The following is a 19496-nucleotide window of genomic DNA, read 5'->3' as shown; positions in this document are numbered from 1 at the left end:
GGCAGCAGAGCCAAAATTAACACAATCGCGGAAGTTGGTGATAGTCATGATCGTCATCAGCTGTGGGGAAACTTTTTAGTCCCATGTTATGCTAACGTGCTAAAAAGAGTATTTAAGAATATGTTTACAAAGTGGGGAGTCCGGCTTGGAATAGAACACGAACAAGTTGAGCAACAGCAGGTCGCTGTTGAACACAAGAGCCAGGGAGGAAACAACGAGACGACTGTTGCTGGAAGGGCAGAAACCAGTAGTGCTACTAAAAAAGATGCCGAATCCACTCCACTATCTAAAAAAGCCAAGGGCCTCAGCGGTATGTTTAGTAAAGTTGATAATCTCCAAAACCATTTCCAACTGATGTTATGTCTGATATTGGCGAAATGTGTTTCTTCGCAGGCTATGTTTATAATTTCGCATGCAGTGCCACGAAGAAACTGTCCGAGTCTTTCGTTGAAACAGCACAAACATTGAAGAAAAGTGTGGAGGAGGGAGAGATACATGAAATAATTGACAAGGTCAATGTCCTTACTGTACCTTTTTTCTTCTCATTCGACTTCTTCAAAAGTTCAACCAATGTCATGAATTCATTATTTACCTATTCTGCAGACTATTTTGGGTGATTTTCAAAAAGAACAAGAAAGGTTTATTCAGGAGAAAAAAGCAAGAAAGTCTAGTAAGTAGTACACTTACACTGTTTGGGGCGAAATATTTAACAGGTCATAATAGTAAGATTCTAATAAGGCTCTCTCCTCCAGCACATTCAGTTTAAAAGGTAAAAGTAGAATAATTATTTCAGACTGAATGTGCTGCTTCACAGAGTCTGAAGATAAAGCAAAAGTGTGAACAGCCCAGATATTTATCACAACACATCACAATACAGTGACTACAGTGTCTGTTTGTCATTGATGTAGCTGATGCTGTGCCACCATGGGTTGGTTACAATGATGAGGACACTGTGCAGCAACAGATTTTATTTCTGTCAGCTGTGAGTATTATTATTAAGTTTTTTTATACAGAAAAGTTAATTATGAATCAAATAAAAATAATGATGTAAATAACAAATGCCTTGTCTTCCTTTGATGACAGGACAAAAGAAATTTTTTGCGAGACCCTCCCGCTGGAGTGCAGTTTAACTTTGACTTTGAGCAAATGTATCCAGTCGCCATGGTGATGTTGGAGGAAGACGAGCTTCTCAGGAAGATGCGCTTCCATCTGGTCCCCAAACAGTGAGAATGTTTTCACTCTGAATTATTACTTTGCCCTTATTACTATTTTCTCAGTTTCTCATCATGTGCATCCCTGCAAAGCAGTGTGTTTATTAAAAAAACTGAAATATTCAGTGACATTTCATCACTGAGGCAGCAACCTTCTATTTAGGGTGAAAGAAGAAGTCTTTTGGAAAAATTATTTCTACCGTGTTTCCTTGATAAAACAGTCGGCTCAGCTCACAGCTCTAGCAGCACAACAGGCTGCGGAGAGAAATGACGTGGACAAAAGTCATGAACATCCTCATCAAAAGGGTAAAGGAGCCTGTGTTCAGTACTAATATTCATGACAAATACACGTAGTCGAATGATTTTAACAAGTCTTTATAAAATGACATCAATAATTGTACCTTGTCATACCATGTCCATGATTTTTGCAGATGTAAGTGAACAAAGGATTCCTCCTTCCACCAGAAATTCCAAACCAAAGCCAAGTGAGGTAAGCAACTTGAATTAAAAAATACTTAAGGATACAGTATATATTTAAAAGCTGAGTAAAACCAGTGCAAATATCATCTTCTTTCTGAAATGAAAGGATGAGATCTCCACCAGCCCGCCTGTTTCCGAATTTGTAAGTGATACTTTTGACTCATGCAAGATAAATGAGGACGACCTACGCAGAGAAATGGAACAGCTGGTTCTGGACAAACAGGAACATCCAAGCACACAACAAGGTAAGCTTGTACAATCTTGAACTGGGTTACCATTAAATCAGAGTTTATGAGTTTATTAAAGTTCAACGACTGGATGAACATCTTATTTTCCCCCAGAGGAGACCGCAGACTGGGAGAGGGAGCTGCAGGAGGAACTTCAGGGGTACGACACACTGCCTAATAGTGAGAACCATGATGAAAACTGGGACAGGGAGATTGAAGAAATGTTAAAGGAGGACAGTTAGCTCTACTGTTCTGTAAGACATCTGTAAAGTCACAAAAAGCAGGTGACTACAGATTCTGTCCTCATAGTGTTTGTTCTATAACAGAGTGTCACCTCTAAAAACAAAGTGAATGTTAAGTTTGATTCCTGAGCTGTTTCACAACATAAACTCAGACACTAGGATTTCAAGTCAGCTTCTGCTGAACTGTCAATTACAGGGTTGTGCTGAACAGCAGCATGAGAGAAAAACATGTTTTACTGCTTAGGAATGGAAATGTTTGTGCTGCTGCCTTTGTACAACAATCACAGTTTTTTAAACATTACAGTTTAGAAACTTTGTTACTGTCTGATCAACGCTAGTCAGATACAATAACCTATTTTAAAAATGTGATGTAATGTTTTGTTAATATAAATGTGTTGAATCTCACTCACCTAAACCAAACCCAATCAAATAATATATTCTTCCAGTTGAGGTGAACCAAAAAAAGGTTTGTTACTATTTAAACCAAGACTATCCTGTGCCTGAGCCAGCTTATTTTATATAAGTCTAACTGACACTTTGTAGTACTGTGTCTTTTCTGTTTCAGTCCTTACAGTGTATGAACTGTGTAACCATTGATATATTTGTACGACCAGACAAATGAAACCACGTCTGTATGGCAGTATGGACTACTCTTTATTGCTGATCTTGACAAGAAGTCACAACCCTTCACTTTTATTCTTGACACGTTTCGGACGCAAACTACACGATATGTGATCTATAAGTAAACACACTCCATCAATGTAATACACGGGTTGCCCTGCACCCATGTGGTAAATACTGTCTCTCCTCAGTTACATTTGAGTTACAGTTTTTCACATTATCAAAATGAAAAAGGAGTTTGGAGTTCTACAAAAGTGATCAGGAAGCTTGACCAATTCTTCGGCTCATGAAACGACAGGTAATATACAGAAAATGCAAAATGATAATGTGAATAGTTCAGGAAAAAATACCAGATTTTAAAAAGGTCTAATGTCAGAATGTTTGTGATGTCCCGTGTACAAGGCATTAAAGGTGAGGCTGTGGCTGATACTACTGTTTTAGTGCATTGACAGTTGTTGTTCTGCTATGGAATCTGACGCTATTGCTGTTAGACATAGACACAGTGGCTGAGACACTCTTGTTCCTGGTAAATAAATAGTTTCCATGCTGTGAAGTACGTCACGTTGCCAAAACCGGCCACAGTTTGTTTTGTTCAATTTTTTTTGAGCAGAGAGTCAAAGTGTTTCCTAAAGGCCTTGTACGAACTCACAGTTTTTCAGACATCTTCTTGATTATAGCGCAGGTTGTGTCTGTGACGGTGGACATTAGTTACTGTATGTATCAGAGTTTTAATGTGTAAACACTAGTCAGGGGTCTTTCAGTAAATTCCAACCTCTGTGTGATCCCAGTGAGTTGCTGTAAAGGCTCAGATACAGTATAAAGAAAAACACTTTATATTAAGAGTGTACATTCACAACATTTTATGTGATATGTGGAAATCTGTGGATGGTAAAAAGCAGCTGCTTCTTTTTACATCAACCACACACAGCAATATTTGGTTACAGTAAGTGTCACTGCGCTCATCAACCTCATGTCCAGCAGCAGACACCCACTGCATCATTTCTATGAAAAAAACTTTTTCAACGATTTAATTGATACACTGCTTTGAAACAAGAAATAAGTGTATATACAGTATATATAGAGAAGAAAACCCTTATCCACATAGACTATACTGTATACTGACACATACAAAAATACCCAGAATTCCTTTTCACAACTGTGAAATTGAATAAATATCAGTGTTAAAAATTTGTCAGACTGCCTTGGTAAGAAGATTTATGTACCGATAATTAATTGTTTGGTTATTATATTCAGCAGCCAATCGGTCTTGGATCTCAGAACACATCAAGTAACACTTCTTATATTAGTACTGTGGCAGTTATCAGCGCTACAGCAGAGTGGTCCTAAGAAAAGACAAATTATTGATTTTGAATTATACAACCTACTAACATGGATTTAATGACATCAGCTTTTATCTTTTCTTTCAATTCAAAATATGTTAAAAATATGTTAAAAATAAAGCTTGTCATTTTCTGTGAACAATTTTTTATCATCACCATCATCATGATCATCACATTGCCTCTTAAACTGAACCACCACAATACTGATCTTTAAATTCACAGTATCACAGCAGAGACAGAAGCACAGTAGTAAACATGAACAAAAGGAACAGTCAGTCAAGTTCTTGCACATTAACCGTCAGACTTTACCTGCTACATTAGAGAGTGCCATGCAAATGTTACTTTATCATGAAACAAGAACAGTTAGAGATTAAGGCATTTAACACAAGTGGCACCATTTATTACTCATAAATATGATAATGGCCTGTAAACTGAGATACGAAACATTTTGACACGTCATTTCATTTCAGACAGCAGGACTCCATCACAGGGTGCTGACAGTGCATTTCAAATTCCAAACATTTCAAGTAGGCTTAATCTAAATTCATGATAATCAGGATTTTAAGTGAGATGAAATATAACTCTTTGGTTCAGTCACTGTAATACTTAAGACTTTTGTTTACAATAAAGCATATTGTACAGGTCAGAATACTCAGCAGGAAACAAACAAACAGTGCTACAGTGTGTGCCCAAGACAAAAGGTTTGAAGACCACGGCAGGGTTGTGGAGCGCCGATGCAGAGGAAAGTGATGCCCACCACGTGTGTGTATGTGTCCTGTCTGCGTGAGTGTGTGCTCAGTGGTGAACAGGGGTTGTTATGGGCTATATACAGCAGAGTGGCTGGCTGATGGAGTGTGGGGCGAGAGATGCTGAGGACCGTGTTTATGTCAGTCCAATTTCCTCCAGCACGCTGCGCGGGGTCTCTGCTTCCTGTGGGGAGAGAGAGGAGCACGGCTCCAGTCAAGTGCTCTGTGAGATGCCCAACACGCACTCATTCAGCAGATTTCAACAGTAATGACATCATTACTCAACTCACACGCACACACAAAGACACGCATAAACTGTGGCACCATGTTTTTTCCTGGTGTGGGGTTGTTTTCTCTACAGCGGTGCGGAGGAAAGTGTTTCATCAAGGTCAGAGATCGAACTTGGCAAGAAACCACCACTATAATGTGTATTATAGAATGACAATGCAATTGAATGCTAACATGGTAAATGAAATGAATATATGTGTACACATACATGGTGGCTTCAACACAAATTCAGCAATCTGATTTAGTGTAGTTGTGTGTGGACAGCATTTTCTTAAATCATGTTTTTGTTTTCTTCCTCATAAAAAGTGCTTGTAGCCTTTATATAACCTGCACAGTATATACTGTACAAATTGGACCTTTTTGTAGTCAAACACAGCACCACACAAATCAATATTTTCTATACTGTATGTGAACAGACATCATCATCATAAACCCAAAGTACCTGAAGCACATAGTTTGTGCATTTACTTTCTTCTCCATGTGTGGGAGGACATCCGTTAGACATTCTATGGTACAACATACATGTAAGAGCTGATGATATGTGAAAGAAAAAAGAAGGAGCACTTACTTTGGCGTCCTAAAACAAGGTTCAGCACAAAGTAAAGAGAGGAGCTGCATCAGGACAGTGAGACAGAAACCTTGTTTTACGGTGAGAGGAGCGAAATCAACCACTTTAACAAAGTGGTTTCTGAAGTTCCACTCCGTTTCTAGCACAAAACATTCCACCCAGAACTTAAACCGCAAACTATGCATTATTTACCACTAATAGACTTTTCACTTTCCCCCGTCACATATTATGCAGGATAAACATTTTCACGTGCAAACTTAACAGATCCCGTAAGTTGGAGAGTTTGTTTGCAGTAAGAACTGAATTAAATGTCTTCCTAAACTTTATAACTCCTTATAACAAAGAAAGACGCCTTGTGCTTAACTCAGAATTATAAACAATTTATTATCTATTATAGCCACTGTCACTATTGTCTAATAATGCGATCCATCTTTATTAATAGGACACAAATGAACAATGTCAGATCATATAAAACATTTAAAGTGCTACTTCAGTAGGGACAAATTAAATGTGAAGCCAAATGAAGGTAAACATATTGATAAGAATTAAGAAAGCCAAGAGTCCTTAATTGTCCAGTGCAAAATATTTAGTATTACTCCCAATACTAAATATATTTATCTTTGATATTAATTTAAATCACAATAAATAATTGTCTAATATGTAACTCGGCTGATGATTGGACATACATTTTGAAGCATAGGTTTGGTAGATTGCGCCGTGGTCTGTCTTATACTTATCACAACAACAAATACTGCAAATCATAAGAAACCATATGTTATACGTGAAAGGGGACAGCAAAAATAAAACAGATACATTTCAAAAGGATGTGATAAAGGAACATGCATCATGTGAGACCTGTTTACTTCCCACCCACGGCAGACATAATGTGAACTAATTAACAAAAACACCAATGAGCAAAACAATTAGGATGTGACACATAAAGGAAACTAATTATAACTTAATACAGTGGGAATGTGATGAGCCCTTAATGTGTTCATGTCACATTAGTGTCCAAATCATCTTCTTTCTCTACCGTTTCTTACAGTATGTGTAACTGCTCTGCTCTACAGCCTGTGCAACAGAGGGCAGTCATCCACCACATACTTTAAGCAGCAACAGCATGAATGAAAGGGGAAGACTTTTATCTTAACACACTGCTTTTAAGTAGTGCTGTGCTTTTTAACAAGTGCAGTAAATTACTATGATATTTGAAGTTCTTGACCTTAGAAACATCTTAAAGGACAACCTCATCAATTTTTAATTCATGGCTTACAGTTCTAATGGGAAAAATGTATATGGGCATCATTTAACATTTATGTCTCTGCCTTACATGACTACTGTAGCTGAAAAAACACATGAATGTCTACTGGCATCATCTGGAAGACTTTTGCAAATCCTATTTTCATATGTGGTTGCTCAACCTATGACCTGTCATTGACATTCTCCCTAGATGAACTGAAAAACTGTAACGTAGGAGGGTAAAGGGAGCTTTAATATTATACATTTAATCCCCTAACCAACTAGAATCAGTGGAGGCTAACTGAAAACCTGTGTAGTTGCCCTTTATCATTTTAACATTCTATACATTTCTCTTACTAGATTTGTTTGCTGTGTTTAGGCCAAAGCTTGTGGCTAAAGAATTTCATTTCAAACACAGCATTTGGGTTTGTGATGTTACATCAGTAAAGTTACAACAGTAAAGAGAGGTGTTCAACTGATGTAAGACAGGCATGAAACTTAATAAAGGCTCACTCTTAATAAACGTATTGGCTACAAATGTAAAGGTGAATAATATCAGTGTTACCTACTAATTGACTGGCATTGTCAGTTTTCTTGGCCATGGTAATATTGTATCACGACTGTCCCAATTGAAGAAACTGAGAATAATGTGACACGGCAACACATGACAATGACAGGTGCTCAGAGGGCAGACAAGGGTGCCAGGCACTGAGGAGCTCAGCATGCAGGGTGGATAACAGCAGCAGCAGCAGCGGCGGCAGCAGCGGCAGCAGCAGCGGCAGCAGCAGCGGCGATGGCAGCCAATCAGTACACAGGCACATTAAAATACTCATGACGGGGCTGGAGGAGAGAAATGCACACAGCTTAGAAAACACAACAACACCGAGTCCTAAGTAACACCTTACACGCAGGACATGCAGGAGACAGAGCAGCAGGCAGGAAGCACCACCTACAGACAAACTACATGCAGCGCGGTCAACCCTGTGTAACGTAAAGGAGCAGTCACAGTAGTTAATACGCTGTAGGGTGTTGACTTGATGTAAACAACAAATGTGTAGAAAATCACAGTCTGTAAGGAAGTCATAATTTTTACATTTAGTCTATACGCTAGGTCCAACTAATCCTCTTTTTGCTCAGCTGAAACTGATATTAATCAAAAAGAACACAGCACAACAAAACTACTCTTACAGAATAACTTTTGGAATTCTGCTTTACAGTTCAAGTCTCAGTGTCTCATCTAGACCTTAGTTGGGTTAACTAAGCTAAGGCATAAGCAAATCTGTGTGATCCTAAATAATGGCCTAAGCTGAACATAAATGCTATTTAGAATGATAAACATCTTAGAACACTGTTTAATTTAATGATGCAAAACATTTAGTAAACATTAACCATGAGCTTGTTACACGTACAGTAATGACAAACAAAGACAAACACACAGACAGGTTTTGTTCTCATTACAAACATGTATTGTCAGCTGTAATAGCATCATCTTACCAGCACAAAGTGAGCTACATACAGACTGGGACTAGGTCTGACTACTGGGCTCTAGCGGTACACACGACCACAGACATTCAATATTCACCTCTGCAAGCCTAATTCTGGAAAAGACCAGAGGACTCAGAGGCCATATTTGGGACCATCACACCTGCGAGGCAGACATCTTCATAAGAACACAAATCAGCAGCATGAAGCACCACTGGTCAGCTCAGCTCAGCTCAAATCAATCAGGGACCTACAGCCTATACACATCTATTGAACGCTCAGGGAACAAGAGATTGACTGTGCACCACCACAATAAAAGCCCCCTTATCGTGGGGATGCCTCTGCTCAATTTACAGTATATGCAATGTCTCTGATGATGGAGGGCTGAGCTGAGCTGGAAATCTTCTGAGGCATCATTATGCCAAAAGAAGATCTGCTTGCTGGCACCCAGGTAATGACCAGCTCCTGAGAAATGTTTCATTAAAGGCTTATTAAAATAGCTTAAACCAAATCCCTTGTGGTATGTTTCTGTCTAATTACAGCTCTATGTGCTAATGCCGTAAAGCCACAGGAACAAAAACAGACCTCAACTTGTCCACTGCGCTATTCAAACCAAGTACTTTTATACTCACAAACTTAAAGGATCATTGCACTAATTGTAGATTAACACTGACAAGGAGTTAGTGTAACTGTTTCTGCCTTATTTTTTTACCGAAGGTTCGAACGTCATCTGTATTATAGCAAATGCCAAGAAAGACTCAAACCAACACTGACAGTCCTTGGTTGTTATTTCCTCCATTGTTAAGCTGTGAAAAGATAAATGAGTGCAGAGATGGTTTTGGTCTTTTTGTGGAATTTGCTACAAAATAAGATCATGTTATCCTATAATAGTCTTGTAGTACTTAGTAGGTGACAGCTGTGTTACATGGTCATCTGGACCCTGTAGTACATTGTAAAATGTTAAATCAAGGTTAGTAGAAGTAAATGCAAAATGCTGCAAAAACGAAAAGTGGTTATGCTCTGAAGTTATCACAGTTTCATTCAGTGCTATTAGTTTAACGGCAGGCTAGTTTTCACACAAGCAGCATAGTTCATTCACTTTAAATAAAATATACAATTGAAGTGAAAACTTAACTTCCCAGTAGGTTCGGTTACAAATGATATGCATGGTAAAATCCAGTGTTATTCATAATGTGAAGAAAGTCCAAATTCAACCCATTGGTAAAGTATGAGATTATGCTGCCTGGCAGTAAAACGAGAGTCTGCCTTCAGGCCCGTTAGGACCCATACAGTACGTTGTGTCGAGTACTGGATTGTATTTTCACTCCTAGTTGTGAGACAGTCAAACTGACATGCAGATAGAAGTCCACAGCACACAGTACTGAAAACTCATGCTGAATGACTGCATCAGTCTGGTAGTTACCAGTTGCCTGGGTGGAGGCATGGATGGACTCTAGGCACATTACAAGAGCTCCTCATTTGGCAAACTCCCCCAGTCTTCACTCTGGCTCTATGAATACAAAATTGAGCCAGTCAGAGATCTTTTCGTGCTCTTCAGGATGAACTTGGATTGGTACCGATGAGGTTTTGACTCCATGTCCAATACAAGACAATTCATTAGATGTTTTAATTAGCCACTTAAGGCATATGAAAAACTTTTACTATAGGCCTTTTAGGATCACTGTACCAGTACAGTATGTTCTCAGTACAGTACGGATACCTGATGGTCCAGCTCACCGTAAATCAATGATAAGCTTTGCCATTTGTCCTTGGGGGATTAAGGATTTGGCTGAAGCTCCCTCTGGCACAGGGCCACAATCAAGCTGTAAGACTTTCCAACTTTATGGATCACTTCACTTCACTGCTCTGTTTCTGGTCTTCAAAACGAAGGTAAAAATCATAAAGAAGTAAAATAAAAAATCTGTCTAGCTTTCATCCTTTGGTGGTCCACGTTCCACCTGAACTGTGTTTTTTATGTAGCCTTATCATAGTATGAAACACTATGATCAAAAACCGCTGAAAGGGAAGATCAGGTTTTTGTTTAGGTATAATGTGGAAAGTTGAGTTTTCTCTTACCTACTTAGTTACTTTAAGTTATGTAAAACACAACTATTATTTATGGATAACCGCCAGTACAAACACTGTTAAAAATATATTTAATTCAGTGATACCCACTTCAGACTTAGGGAGTCAGCTGTGTGTACATATATTTTGGGCCAATACCAAATACGAGCTCCCCATATTACGTCAAAGGTCACTTTTTAGCCATGTTTATACAATTATTAGCTTGTTTATGCAGAGTTTAGAAGTGAATACTCTTTATTTAAATGTTCCTGTTTTAAAGCATTCAGTCTCAGAACGGTCCCTCACCTACAGTAGCTCTAGCCAACCACTGTTGGTCACAGGCCGTGAGGGCACATATTCAGACATTTAGTGGCCTCAGGGACCTGAGTTATGACACCAAAGAGGGAGATAATATGGGATAAAACTTGAACCAATATACTTGTGGATAGAGGGTATGCACATAACACCACCACTAAATGGCAAAAGCTACTCCTGTGACAATGTGCAGCCAGAAAATCATTACTGTAAAGGACACCTAAATCAGAGAAGAGGTGTGTGGTGATAATATAAATCAATTCCACAAAAATAGTGTTTTGTTTTAGTGAAATTGAATCCTACTGCACCACAGAAGACCAAATAAGTCAATTAACAGTTTGTGAAACGAGGGAGAGGCTGCCTGCACGTCTCTGCCGCAGTGCTGTCAGTCAGCTGTGAGACAGACAGCGAATGGCCACGGATGACTGCTTCTTTGTTAAACTGTGACAACCACTGTTGGGTCCAGCTGCCTCTAATTGAAGCTGACAATCATCTGTTTTACTCCCATTTCCACAGTTTGCCTTACTGAAGCTGACAGACATCCACATGTTTAGCTGGGCTCTGAGTGAGGACAAGGTTATCTAGTGGGGACGTGAAGTGCGTGCATACCCTCTTTTGAGATCTATGAGATATGTACAGAGTTATTGGTTAGCCTGACGTCATTAGCACAACAGAAAAAACACACCAGCAACTTCAGAAACTATTTCCTGTAACACTGCTGCTGTATGTTGTTTCTGCTTGAATCTACAGGACATCTACGTTTACTTTTCTAATACCACATCGGAATTTACTTGTGTTTTTACAAACTGTACCTGAAAACAGACGCATCTGAAAGTCTAGATTCTGCAAAATCACAGTAGGGGATAATCGGGCAAAGACAGAAACACATGTATGTCAGATGAAATTAAAAGTAACATTGGGCAAAGTAAGTGAAAGCACTGTGAAAACAAACAAACATCAAATGAATCTTACACTCATGCATCAGAAAATAAGAAGTGACACCACACCAGGGGACGTGGGGAAAATAAAACACAATGTTTGAGTTTGCAGAGTAAAGTAACACTGCAATACAAACAATCCAATCCTCTAAAAACAGCTCAGACTATTACTGCTGGGATAAAAATATACTTAAATGTCAATAAAAATCCTCACTCACTCATCTTCCACTGGATTGTGGACCTGCTGGAGTCTATCCCAGCTGTCAATCGGTGAGTGGTGGGGTACACCCTGGACAGGTTGCCAGTCCATCACAGGGCCACATATAGACAGACAAACCACTGAATCCTGCACTCACACCTACGGGCAATTTAGACTCCCCAATCAACCTGAGTGTGGGAGGACACCGGAGTACTCGGAGCAAACCCACGCGGACACGGGGAGAACTTGCAGCCTCCACAGGGAAAGGCACCTGAGTGACCCTGGAATTGATCCCAATGTATTTATATTCTGTAATCACCTCTCTTGTCACTTTTCCTTGTTGGGGCTATTTATGGCCATGTCTACAGATAAATCTAATACTCATACAGTCCTACAGTAGGAAATCCTACTGTCCATGATTAAAGTATCGTGTTTGTCATTTCATGAAATTAATAGAAGGCTCTTTATCGCTCATGCTTCTAATGCTGCATGAGTGCGGTTTGAGGGCCCTGCTGACTCCAACCCAACATGTCCTACTGCCACTGCTTCACATTAAAATCGGTTTGCTGTCAAAACATTGTGTGGCTATTATTGTGAAGCTGTCAGAGGAAACTGTGTATTTGTTACTGGGTGCTACACACTGAGATCCCATCTGGTTGTTATAATGTATGGTCAGAACAACACACAAGATATTTCTGCATTGTTGGATAGATCTATATCTTTATCCATATTAAATATTGCAGACAGTAACAAGAATTACCACTGTTTGCTATTGCAGTAATCGAAAATGTGCACAAGGTAGGTTTACCTGCAAATACTGTAATATAGTTTCTTATCTTTTGACACCTACTATAGCATTATATTTGCACAGAAGGCATTCCAGCCTCAAGTTTCAGTAATTTGTTCCTGTCACACCTGATTTAATACAGTACACATAAGCAGAACTGTTCATCACCGTAATTTACTCCTCTTACTCTTTTTACGAATAATCAGCATTTTTGGATTAGGTTAATATACTGGGCGCCAAGCTTCACTCACATGGTGTCTTCATCATCTCAATCTGAATATGTAATGCCTTACCTCCTGTAGAAGGTCAGCCTGCTCAATGGCCTTTAACACATTCTTTTTGGATGTCTCCTGAGCCTCACCACCCAACAGGAACTCATCCAGAATGAAGTAGGCCTTCTCAAAGTTGAAAATGATGTCCAGCTCACAAACCTGTTAAACAAGTATTAAATGGCACCTTTAAGAAATTACCTATTTGTTCAGGTTCAAGATGTGGCAAACATCTGAATACCCCAAAATAAATGCAGGAGGAATAAGAAACGCACACTGCCAAAGTATTTGTCCAGCAGCTCCACGTATCTGTGGATGATCTCCAGCGTGATGAGCTCATTGTCCTGGTCCTCTATGGCACAACAGAAGTACAAGCTGGCATATCTGCAACAGAACAACAATCCAGCGTTTTATAAACTCATCTTTTACTGTAAACACTGCGACATACTGTATCCCTTTGTGCATTTTTATCATTTAAACATGATTTATACGCTGTCTCCCAGCTCATTGTCATGGTGCTGAGAGAGCAGTTCTCTGTTGTTATTAAGGACTGCTCTGTGTACTCAATACTGGGTATTCATTTAAAAGACTGAAGCTGGATGCAGAAGGCTGCATGAGTTAAGCCCCATTCTGCCATGGTCCTTTATCCAGGATAATCCCTAAGGAATTCTTTAAACATGTGATGAGTGGTTAATAAAGGACCTGGTCAGTTGATCCCTTAAAAACTACCTGAGCAAGACAGCAAAGTGAGCCAAGCTGTAGGTTGTAGTAAGGAAGCGTGCAAGAGTCTCACATTCAGCAGCTCTGGAGCTCATTGGCATTATTGATTCCTGTTACAGGATAACAGGAATTCTTGAATTCTTTATTCCCTTGTTCTATTTTGCCTGCTGTTTGTGCAGATGAATGCAAAGCAGAGCCAAGAAACACAATGGATTCAGTTCAGTTGTTTAGTTGTCTCAGGCGCAAAGAAGTGAAACAGCCCTTTTACTGAGGCTGAGTCATATACCAAAGCAGCAGCATGGCAAGCGGGTGTTAAGGTCAAATTTTAAACACACTCTAGGTAAATACTCTAATGTGTGTCTTTAGGTAGAATGTGGTAGTCTAGTGACACAGTTAAATGCCTCTGTAAACATGTATTTTTCTCAATAAATATATTGTTTGTATAATGACTTTGAAGGAAAGCTTTGAAAACTTTACCTGAAGCTTCATCTCAGGTAAGAGTAAAAGAGTAAAACATACTGTAAGACTATTTAAAAAGGAGCAATGACCAATTATTACAGAATCAGTTTATGAATGTAATAATTGGTGTAGAAGAGCACTGTCTTCTACACAATCTTAATATTGCTATATCTGATTATTGACACTTAATTACTTGGTTGGATGCAACAGGCAACAAGTGAACCAATGATAGTAACTACAAATAATTTAAAAAAATGGCAAAGTAATCACACAATTTGGATTAATGAATAAACAAACGTCAGACTGGTTAGGCAACAGTGCAAAGTTGCTGCCTGGTCAGCACTTTAATCACTATGTATGTCTGGCCCTGTTAGGTCACCTAGGTTCACCAGTCTGCCTGCCCGTTTGTTGGCATAGCAACAGAACATAATGAGGCAAAATTAATGCTCTTTCTTGTTGTAGTGCAGCCATGACGTCTTCCTCTTTAACCCACATCTTTGAATGACAGGCCTATGAATTGTCAAGGGAAGTGAGGATTGGTATTTTGAGGGTGATTAAATAGAAAACATTTAGTTCATGAACAAATCCAAATCTGACCCACCTCTTGTACACAATCTTGAGGTCCCGCCACTCAAGAAAGCTGCACATTTTTGGCTTTCGAGCGAGGACGGTCTGCACTAACTCTCTGGTGATCTTCTTTTTCTCCTTATCAGACAGAGGCACGTACCATTTCTGAAGCCGGAGCTTGCCTTGTCGACTGAACAGAAGCATGAACTGCATCTGAAATGAAGAGATGAGACCAAACAGAGGAGCTGTAAAACACGGCCATAGGTGTCAGGAGGAACCAGGTGGACTTAAAAAAACAAACATGTTAGGACAATATCTTCATAATACTACTGTAGGAAATCTTAGTAGAGACCGTTATCTGTAGATAAATCTGTAGAGACCGTTAGAAAGATGCAAGACAAATTCAGTGTTAGTGTTTAATAATAATACAAACCTTTTGTACGTGGCAACCACATATCTACATTAGTTCTAAATCTATTCATGCAGCGTTAGCTACAGTCTGACTGTTATACTGTAGATGAACGATTTCACCACAGGTTTGAATTTACCTGAACATTTGACCTGAGACAACATTTTACTTCAAGCTACATTACATTACAGCATAACAATATGTTATGGCTAATTTAAAAGCTACTTCGGCACAGTTAAGGTCACACCAAAATCATGACTTGGGTAAAATGACTATGTCGCCTTCACCGTTATCCACACAGCCTAACGGAAGTAGTTACCATTACCGTCATTATTCAGAGTAGCATTAGACAGTTGTTCCTAGCCCGCTTTAGAGGCGACACGTAAGCAAGCGCGTATTTGCGTTTGATTTTGAGAAAAAAAATACACCTTTAATAAACTACTTACCTTGAATAACAACTGTCTTCCCCTGTACAGAAACGAGTCACCGACCGCCTCCCCGAAACACGGCTACTTGGTATCCAGCCTCTGATTAGTCAAGGAGGTGCTCGAGGTATTGCTCATTGGCTGTCAGTTTTTGGCAGTCCCCGCCTTTTTGACGCTGCGACTCAAATCGTACATCTTATTTGCTGCGAAAAACTTCAATCAAAACGCCATAACCAGCTGGTTACGCCCCTTAGCAAGTCAATATCGCAGTGGCTTCCGATGTTGACGTGCGGAATAACACAAAAAACGTTTAGAACGCGTACAGACACCGGAAAAAGTCTTAAAATATCGGCTTACAATACACTGATCAGTCCATAGCACATTGGTTTTAATGTTACAACAGACAGGGGCCAGAAAACCACCTGTCAAATACAGTATTAAACATGACCAAATTCTTTTTCTTCTTCTTCTTCTTCTTCTTCTTCGTATTATTATTATTATTATTATTATTGTTTATGTTGTTATAGGAGCATAGTGATAGTAATTACAAGTAGTAACATATTAGTTTATCTAGTCCTGCTTTATGAGATTTGTAGTAACATCCTATTATTTTTAAAAACTATGATCAGCAGATTATATCAGAGCTAAGATCTGTGTTTATTGTTAATCAATTTTGAGATTTTGTAGCATTATACTGGGCCTTGTACCTTATTACACCACAGGCAGGATATTGGAGTCTGGGGATAAATGAAAACTCAATGTTTTTCAACAGAGGGTTATGAGCATTGTCTCATCCTTGCCCCCATTACATAGCTAAACAGTTACTGCACAAGAAAAAGACATCATGTTCTAGGAGCAAGGTACAAAGTGCATGAGACATACCGCTTAGATGCACATTAAATCATTTATTTAAGCACAATTCAAAGCTTAGTACTAGCTTAGTACTAGCCACTGCAAAAGCACTACAAACTGTGTGAAAAGAATAGAAAAGTGTGGGCAATATAGCATACAGAGGAGGCAAATGTGTTACAGGCAACACAGGAAAGAACTTAACAACAGGGGAAAAGTGGCAGTTTACAACAACAAAAAACACTCACTCACTCACTCACTCACTCACTCACTCACTCACTCACTCACTCACTCACTCACTCACTCACTCACTTACTCACTCACTCACTCACTCATGGTCCAGTTAAGTTTCTGCAGTAGAGCCCTAGTGAATCATTTGCTGTTGTTTTCAACACTGTGTGGCCAAAACATAGTTTTGCTGATGATGTCAATTAGAACTGAACATTTTCCCATGAGTTGAGTGTTGGTGCTGTAAACCTGAGAGGCAGTGCTGCCACCAAGGATGATTATCTGTTATTGATGAGGTGATGGGTTTCACCATAGGTGCTGTTCAATAGAGCAGCCAAACGGAGGTGTGTGAGGTCTAGTAAAGAGCAGGAGCTGAGGCCAAGGCAGGCCTGTGGATTACAGTAATCCTATACAGCAGTCTTAGGTATCACACACATCACATTCCAGCCCATCTGAGGAAGAAGATGGAGGCCGGTGCTCGATGTGCTGCTGTGCTTTTCCTCCTGCTTCTGTGTCAGGGTAAGTGTACACCTGCACTAGAGGTATTAGTATGGCACCATGAATGGATTTGCCTAAAAACAGGACTATACTCCCCGTTGAGCCAGGTTCATTGTGTCTTTTTGTAGCCATGCAAGTCCAAGTGCATACAGAGGCTTTGCTGGAATAAAAATGTAGAACCTTCGATTGTTTCAAATGTATTTTTCAGTTGATTTTATTTTTTGGCTGTAATGTTTGATCTTTTTGCATTCCATATTTATTTTCAACATCTGTTTCGACATTACATGCATCTATCCATGTGAAATAGCTCTGATCGCTGTTCACTCTCAGGAGGTAAGAAGCAGCTATTAAGCCACCTTCAGGAACTTGAATTGACTGTGTGAGCAAAGTGAGGGTTCACTCCTCTCCCTGTGGCCGTCAGGACACGGAGGGGGAGAATCTGCAGGAGGAGGACCAGCAGGTGATTGAGACATGGACACGAAACATGAAGGCCTGTACCTGTGACTGTGAATCTGCTGAATCACCCACACGCAACCCTGCTGTCACATCACCTGCCCCAACAACACTTCCACCGCTGCCCCCCCAGGGTCAGACACTGAACTGCATGCCAGGTGAGACTTACCTCCACCTCCACCACCTGGCCTGGACTGACATATTAAACATCCCTTTCATAGATCACTCTTCATTTACTAGGACAGTAGTTATAAATGGGACTGACATTAGACGTAGGGCGTGCAGCCTCGTATTCCGTGGGTTTTTGAGTTGTGATGGATTAAACAGCTGATGGTGCCTGGCTCTGTCCTCGTATGCTCTCATCGTATTGTTGGCTCTGTCTGCATCTCTGCAGTGGTGCAGCCTCAGCTTTCACTCTGATGAGGACCAGCTCTGTTAAAGAGATGCTCCTGTAAAAGTTTGAACAGAACAGAGGAGGCCTGGATGAAGTAATCCCATTACCTCTGCAACAGATTAAGGAGCCCAAAATAGGGTGTGTCCTTCAGGTAATACTGTGATAGCAGGCAAGGAAGCGCACATCAGTACTGATGACCTTCTTTTCTCTTAGCACACACTGTACAGTACACCTCCAATGAATCAGGAAAAACAGGAAGGAGGTTATTGGACAAAGTCATCTCGTCATCAAACCTCCTGGCACAGTTCATGCTTTATAAGGCTGTGTTTACTACTAAGACTAAGTGTGTGGGAAGGCTACAGCTTGTGACATTGTAAAATACAGTAGGAGCAACATTCATACGTTATTCCCACACTGTCGTCCACAGAATGCCCTTATCACCGAGCCCTGGGCTTTGAATCTGGATCGGTGACATCAGACCAAATCAGCTGCTCCAATCAGGACCAGTACTCTGGCTGGTACTCCTCGTGGATCCCCAACAAGGCTCGACTTAACAACCAAGGCTTCGGGTGAGTCACATACAGTACTGCATCCCATCACACTGCTCCTTCTGTCTGAGCAAAGGGAAGAAAATGGTTCATTAAAACCTTCGCTAGGTGCGCATGGCTCTCCAAGTTCAACGACCAGTACCAGTGGATCCAGATTGACTTGAAGGAGGTGGGAGTGGTGTCTGGCATCCTCACCCAGGGCCGCTGCGATGCAGATGAGTGGATCACCAAATACAGCATCCAGTACCGCACTGTGGAAACTCTCAACTGGATCTATTACAAAGATCAGACAGGAAATAACAGAGTAAGTGAAATCTTGGCATGTTAAAACTCCCATTGCTCAAGCTTTAAACAGCAAAATATCTAAATATTACATCCATTTGAATAAAAATCAGTGTTCTTTGTTGATCAATCACTTTCACGTCTAATAGAAAACAAACGCTTTGAATTCCAGTGTGGCCTAACTTTGACGCGTCTCATTAAACGTATCTTCCCTTACAGGTGTTCTACGGGAACTCTGACCGCTCCTCCACCGTGCAGAACCTGCTGCGTCCACCCATTGTGGCGCGCTACATTCGCCTCCTTCCTCTGGGCTGGCACACCCGCATCGCCATGAGGATGGAGCTGCTCATGTGCATGAACAAGTGCGCCTGAAGCTCATCTGGCTGCCGATCAATCATTCCTTCTTTTCCTGCTGCTTGCCAAAAGGGGGTCGTTGGTCCAGCACTGAGAAACCCATCCAGTCACTTCCCTTAACATGTCTGTGATTTGGTGAAGTGAACTAACATTTTGGCAGGTGAACATGTTTGGTGTTCTTTGATGTGTCTGTCCTATAATAACTATCATTTGATTGTGTGAATTTGTACATATTGCTTTACCCACATTAATGCATATGTCACATAAACGTGTAAATAAAAAAATCAAAACAAG

The 19496-nt window shown here is 40.1% G+C and overlaps 3 protein-coding genes across 19 annotated transcripts; 2 read left to right on the top strand and 1 right to left on the bottom strand.

The window, feature by feature from the left end:
* On the top strand, nucleotides 1-3337 carry LOC114853031 (synapse-associated protein 1-like). Its single transcript, XM_029145867.3, has 9 exons — nucleotides 1-310; nucleotides 394-512; nucleotides 604-670; nucleotides 909-982; nucleotides 1084-1223; nucleotides 1375-1517; nucleotides 1643-1701; nucleotides 1798-1936; nucleotides 2033-3337. Exons 1-9 carry the CDS (start codon nucleotides 121-123, stop codon nucleotides 2158-2160), a joined length of 1059 nt encoding a protein of 352 aa, XP_029001700.1. The 5' UTR covers nucleotides 1-120; the 3' UTR covers nucleotides 2161-3337.
* Nucleotides 2796-15778, bottom strand: LOC114853034 (AP-1 complex subunit sigma-2). 17 transcript variants are annotated; one of them, XM_055507898.1, is made up of 9 exons: nucleotides 15497-15610; nucleotides 14797-14975; nucleotides 13292-13400; nucleotides 13041-13178; nucleotides 11636-11666; nucleotides 9868-9954; nucleotides 8545-8607; nucleotides 5724-7802; nucleotides 2796-5051 (listed from the first exon to the last, which is right to left on the bottom strand). In XM_055507898.1, exons 1-6 carry the CDS (start codon nucleotides 15500-15502, stop codon nucleotides 9944-9946), a joined length of 474 nt encoding a protein of 157 aa, XP_055363873.1. In that variant the 5' UTR covers nucleotides 15503-15610; the 3' UTR covers nucleotides 2796-5051; nucleotides 5724-7802; nucleotides 8545-8607; nucleotides 9868-9943. The 17 variants fall into 17 exon arrangements, with proteins under 17 accessions (XP_055363873.1, XP_055363865.1, XP_055363869.1 ...); XM_055507890.1 differs by lacking the exon at nucleotides 9868-9954; XM_055507894.1 differs by lacking the exon at nucleotides 11636-11666.
* Nucleotides 15779-16822: 1044 nt separating this feature from the next.
* Nucleotides 16823-19495, top strand: LOC114853597 (retinoschisin-like). Its single transcript, XM_029147157.3, has 6 exons — nucleotides 16823-17192; nucleotides 17479-17504; nucleotides 17593-17782; nucleotides 18446-18587; nucleotides 18675-18870; nucleotides 19068-19495. The coding sequence occupies exons 1-6, from the start codon at nucleotides 17138-17140 to the stop codon at nucleotides 19218-19220; spliced, it is 762 nt and encodes a 253-aa protein (XP_029002990.1). The 5' UTR covers nucleotides 16823-17137; the 3' UTR covers nucleotides 19221-19495.
* The last annotated feature ends 1 nt before the right edge of the window (nucleotide 19496 follows it).

The sequence above is a fragment of the Betta splendens genome, chromosome 4 (assembly GCF_900634795.4).
Source record: "Betta splendens chromosome 4, fBetSpl5.4, whole genome shotgun sequence".
In the NCBI taxonomy this organism is placed as follows: Eukaryota; Metazoa; Chordata; class Actinopteri; order Anabantiformes; family Osphronemidae; genus Betta; species Betta splendens.
The sequence above is the reverse complement of the archived record's forward strand: the minus strand, read 5'-3'. Positions and strand labels throughout refer to the sequence as shown.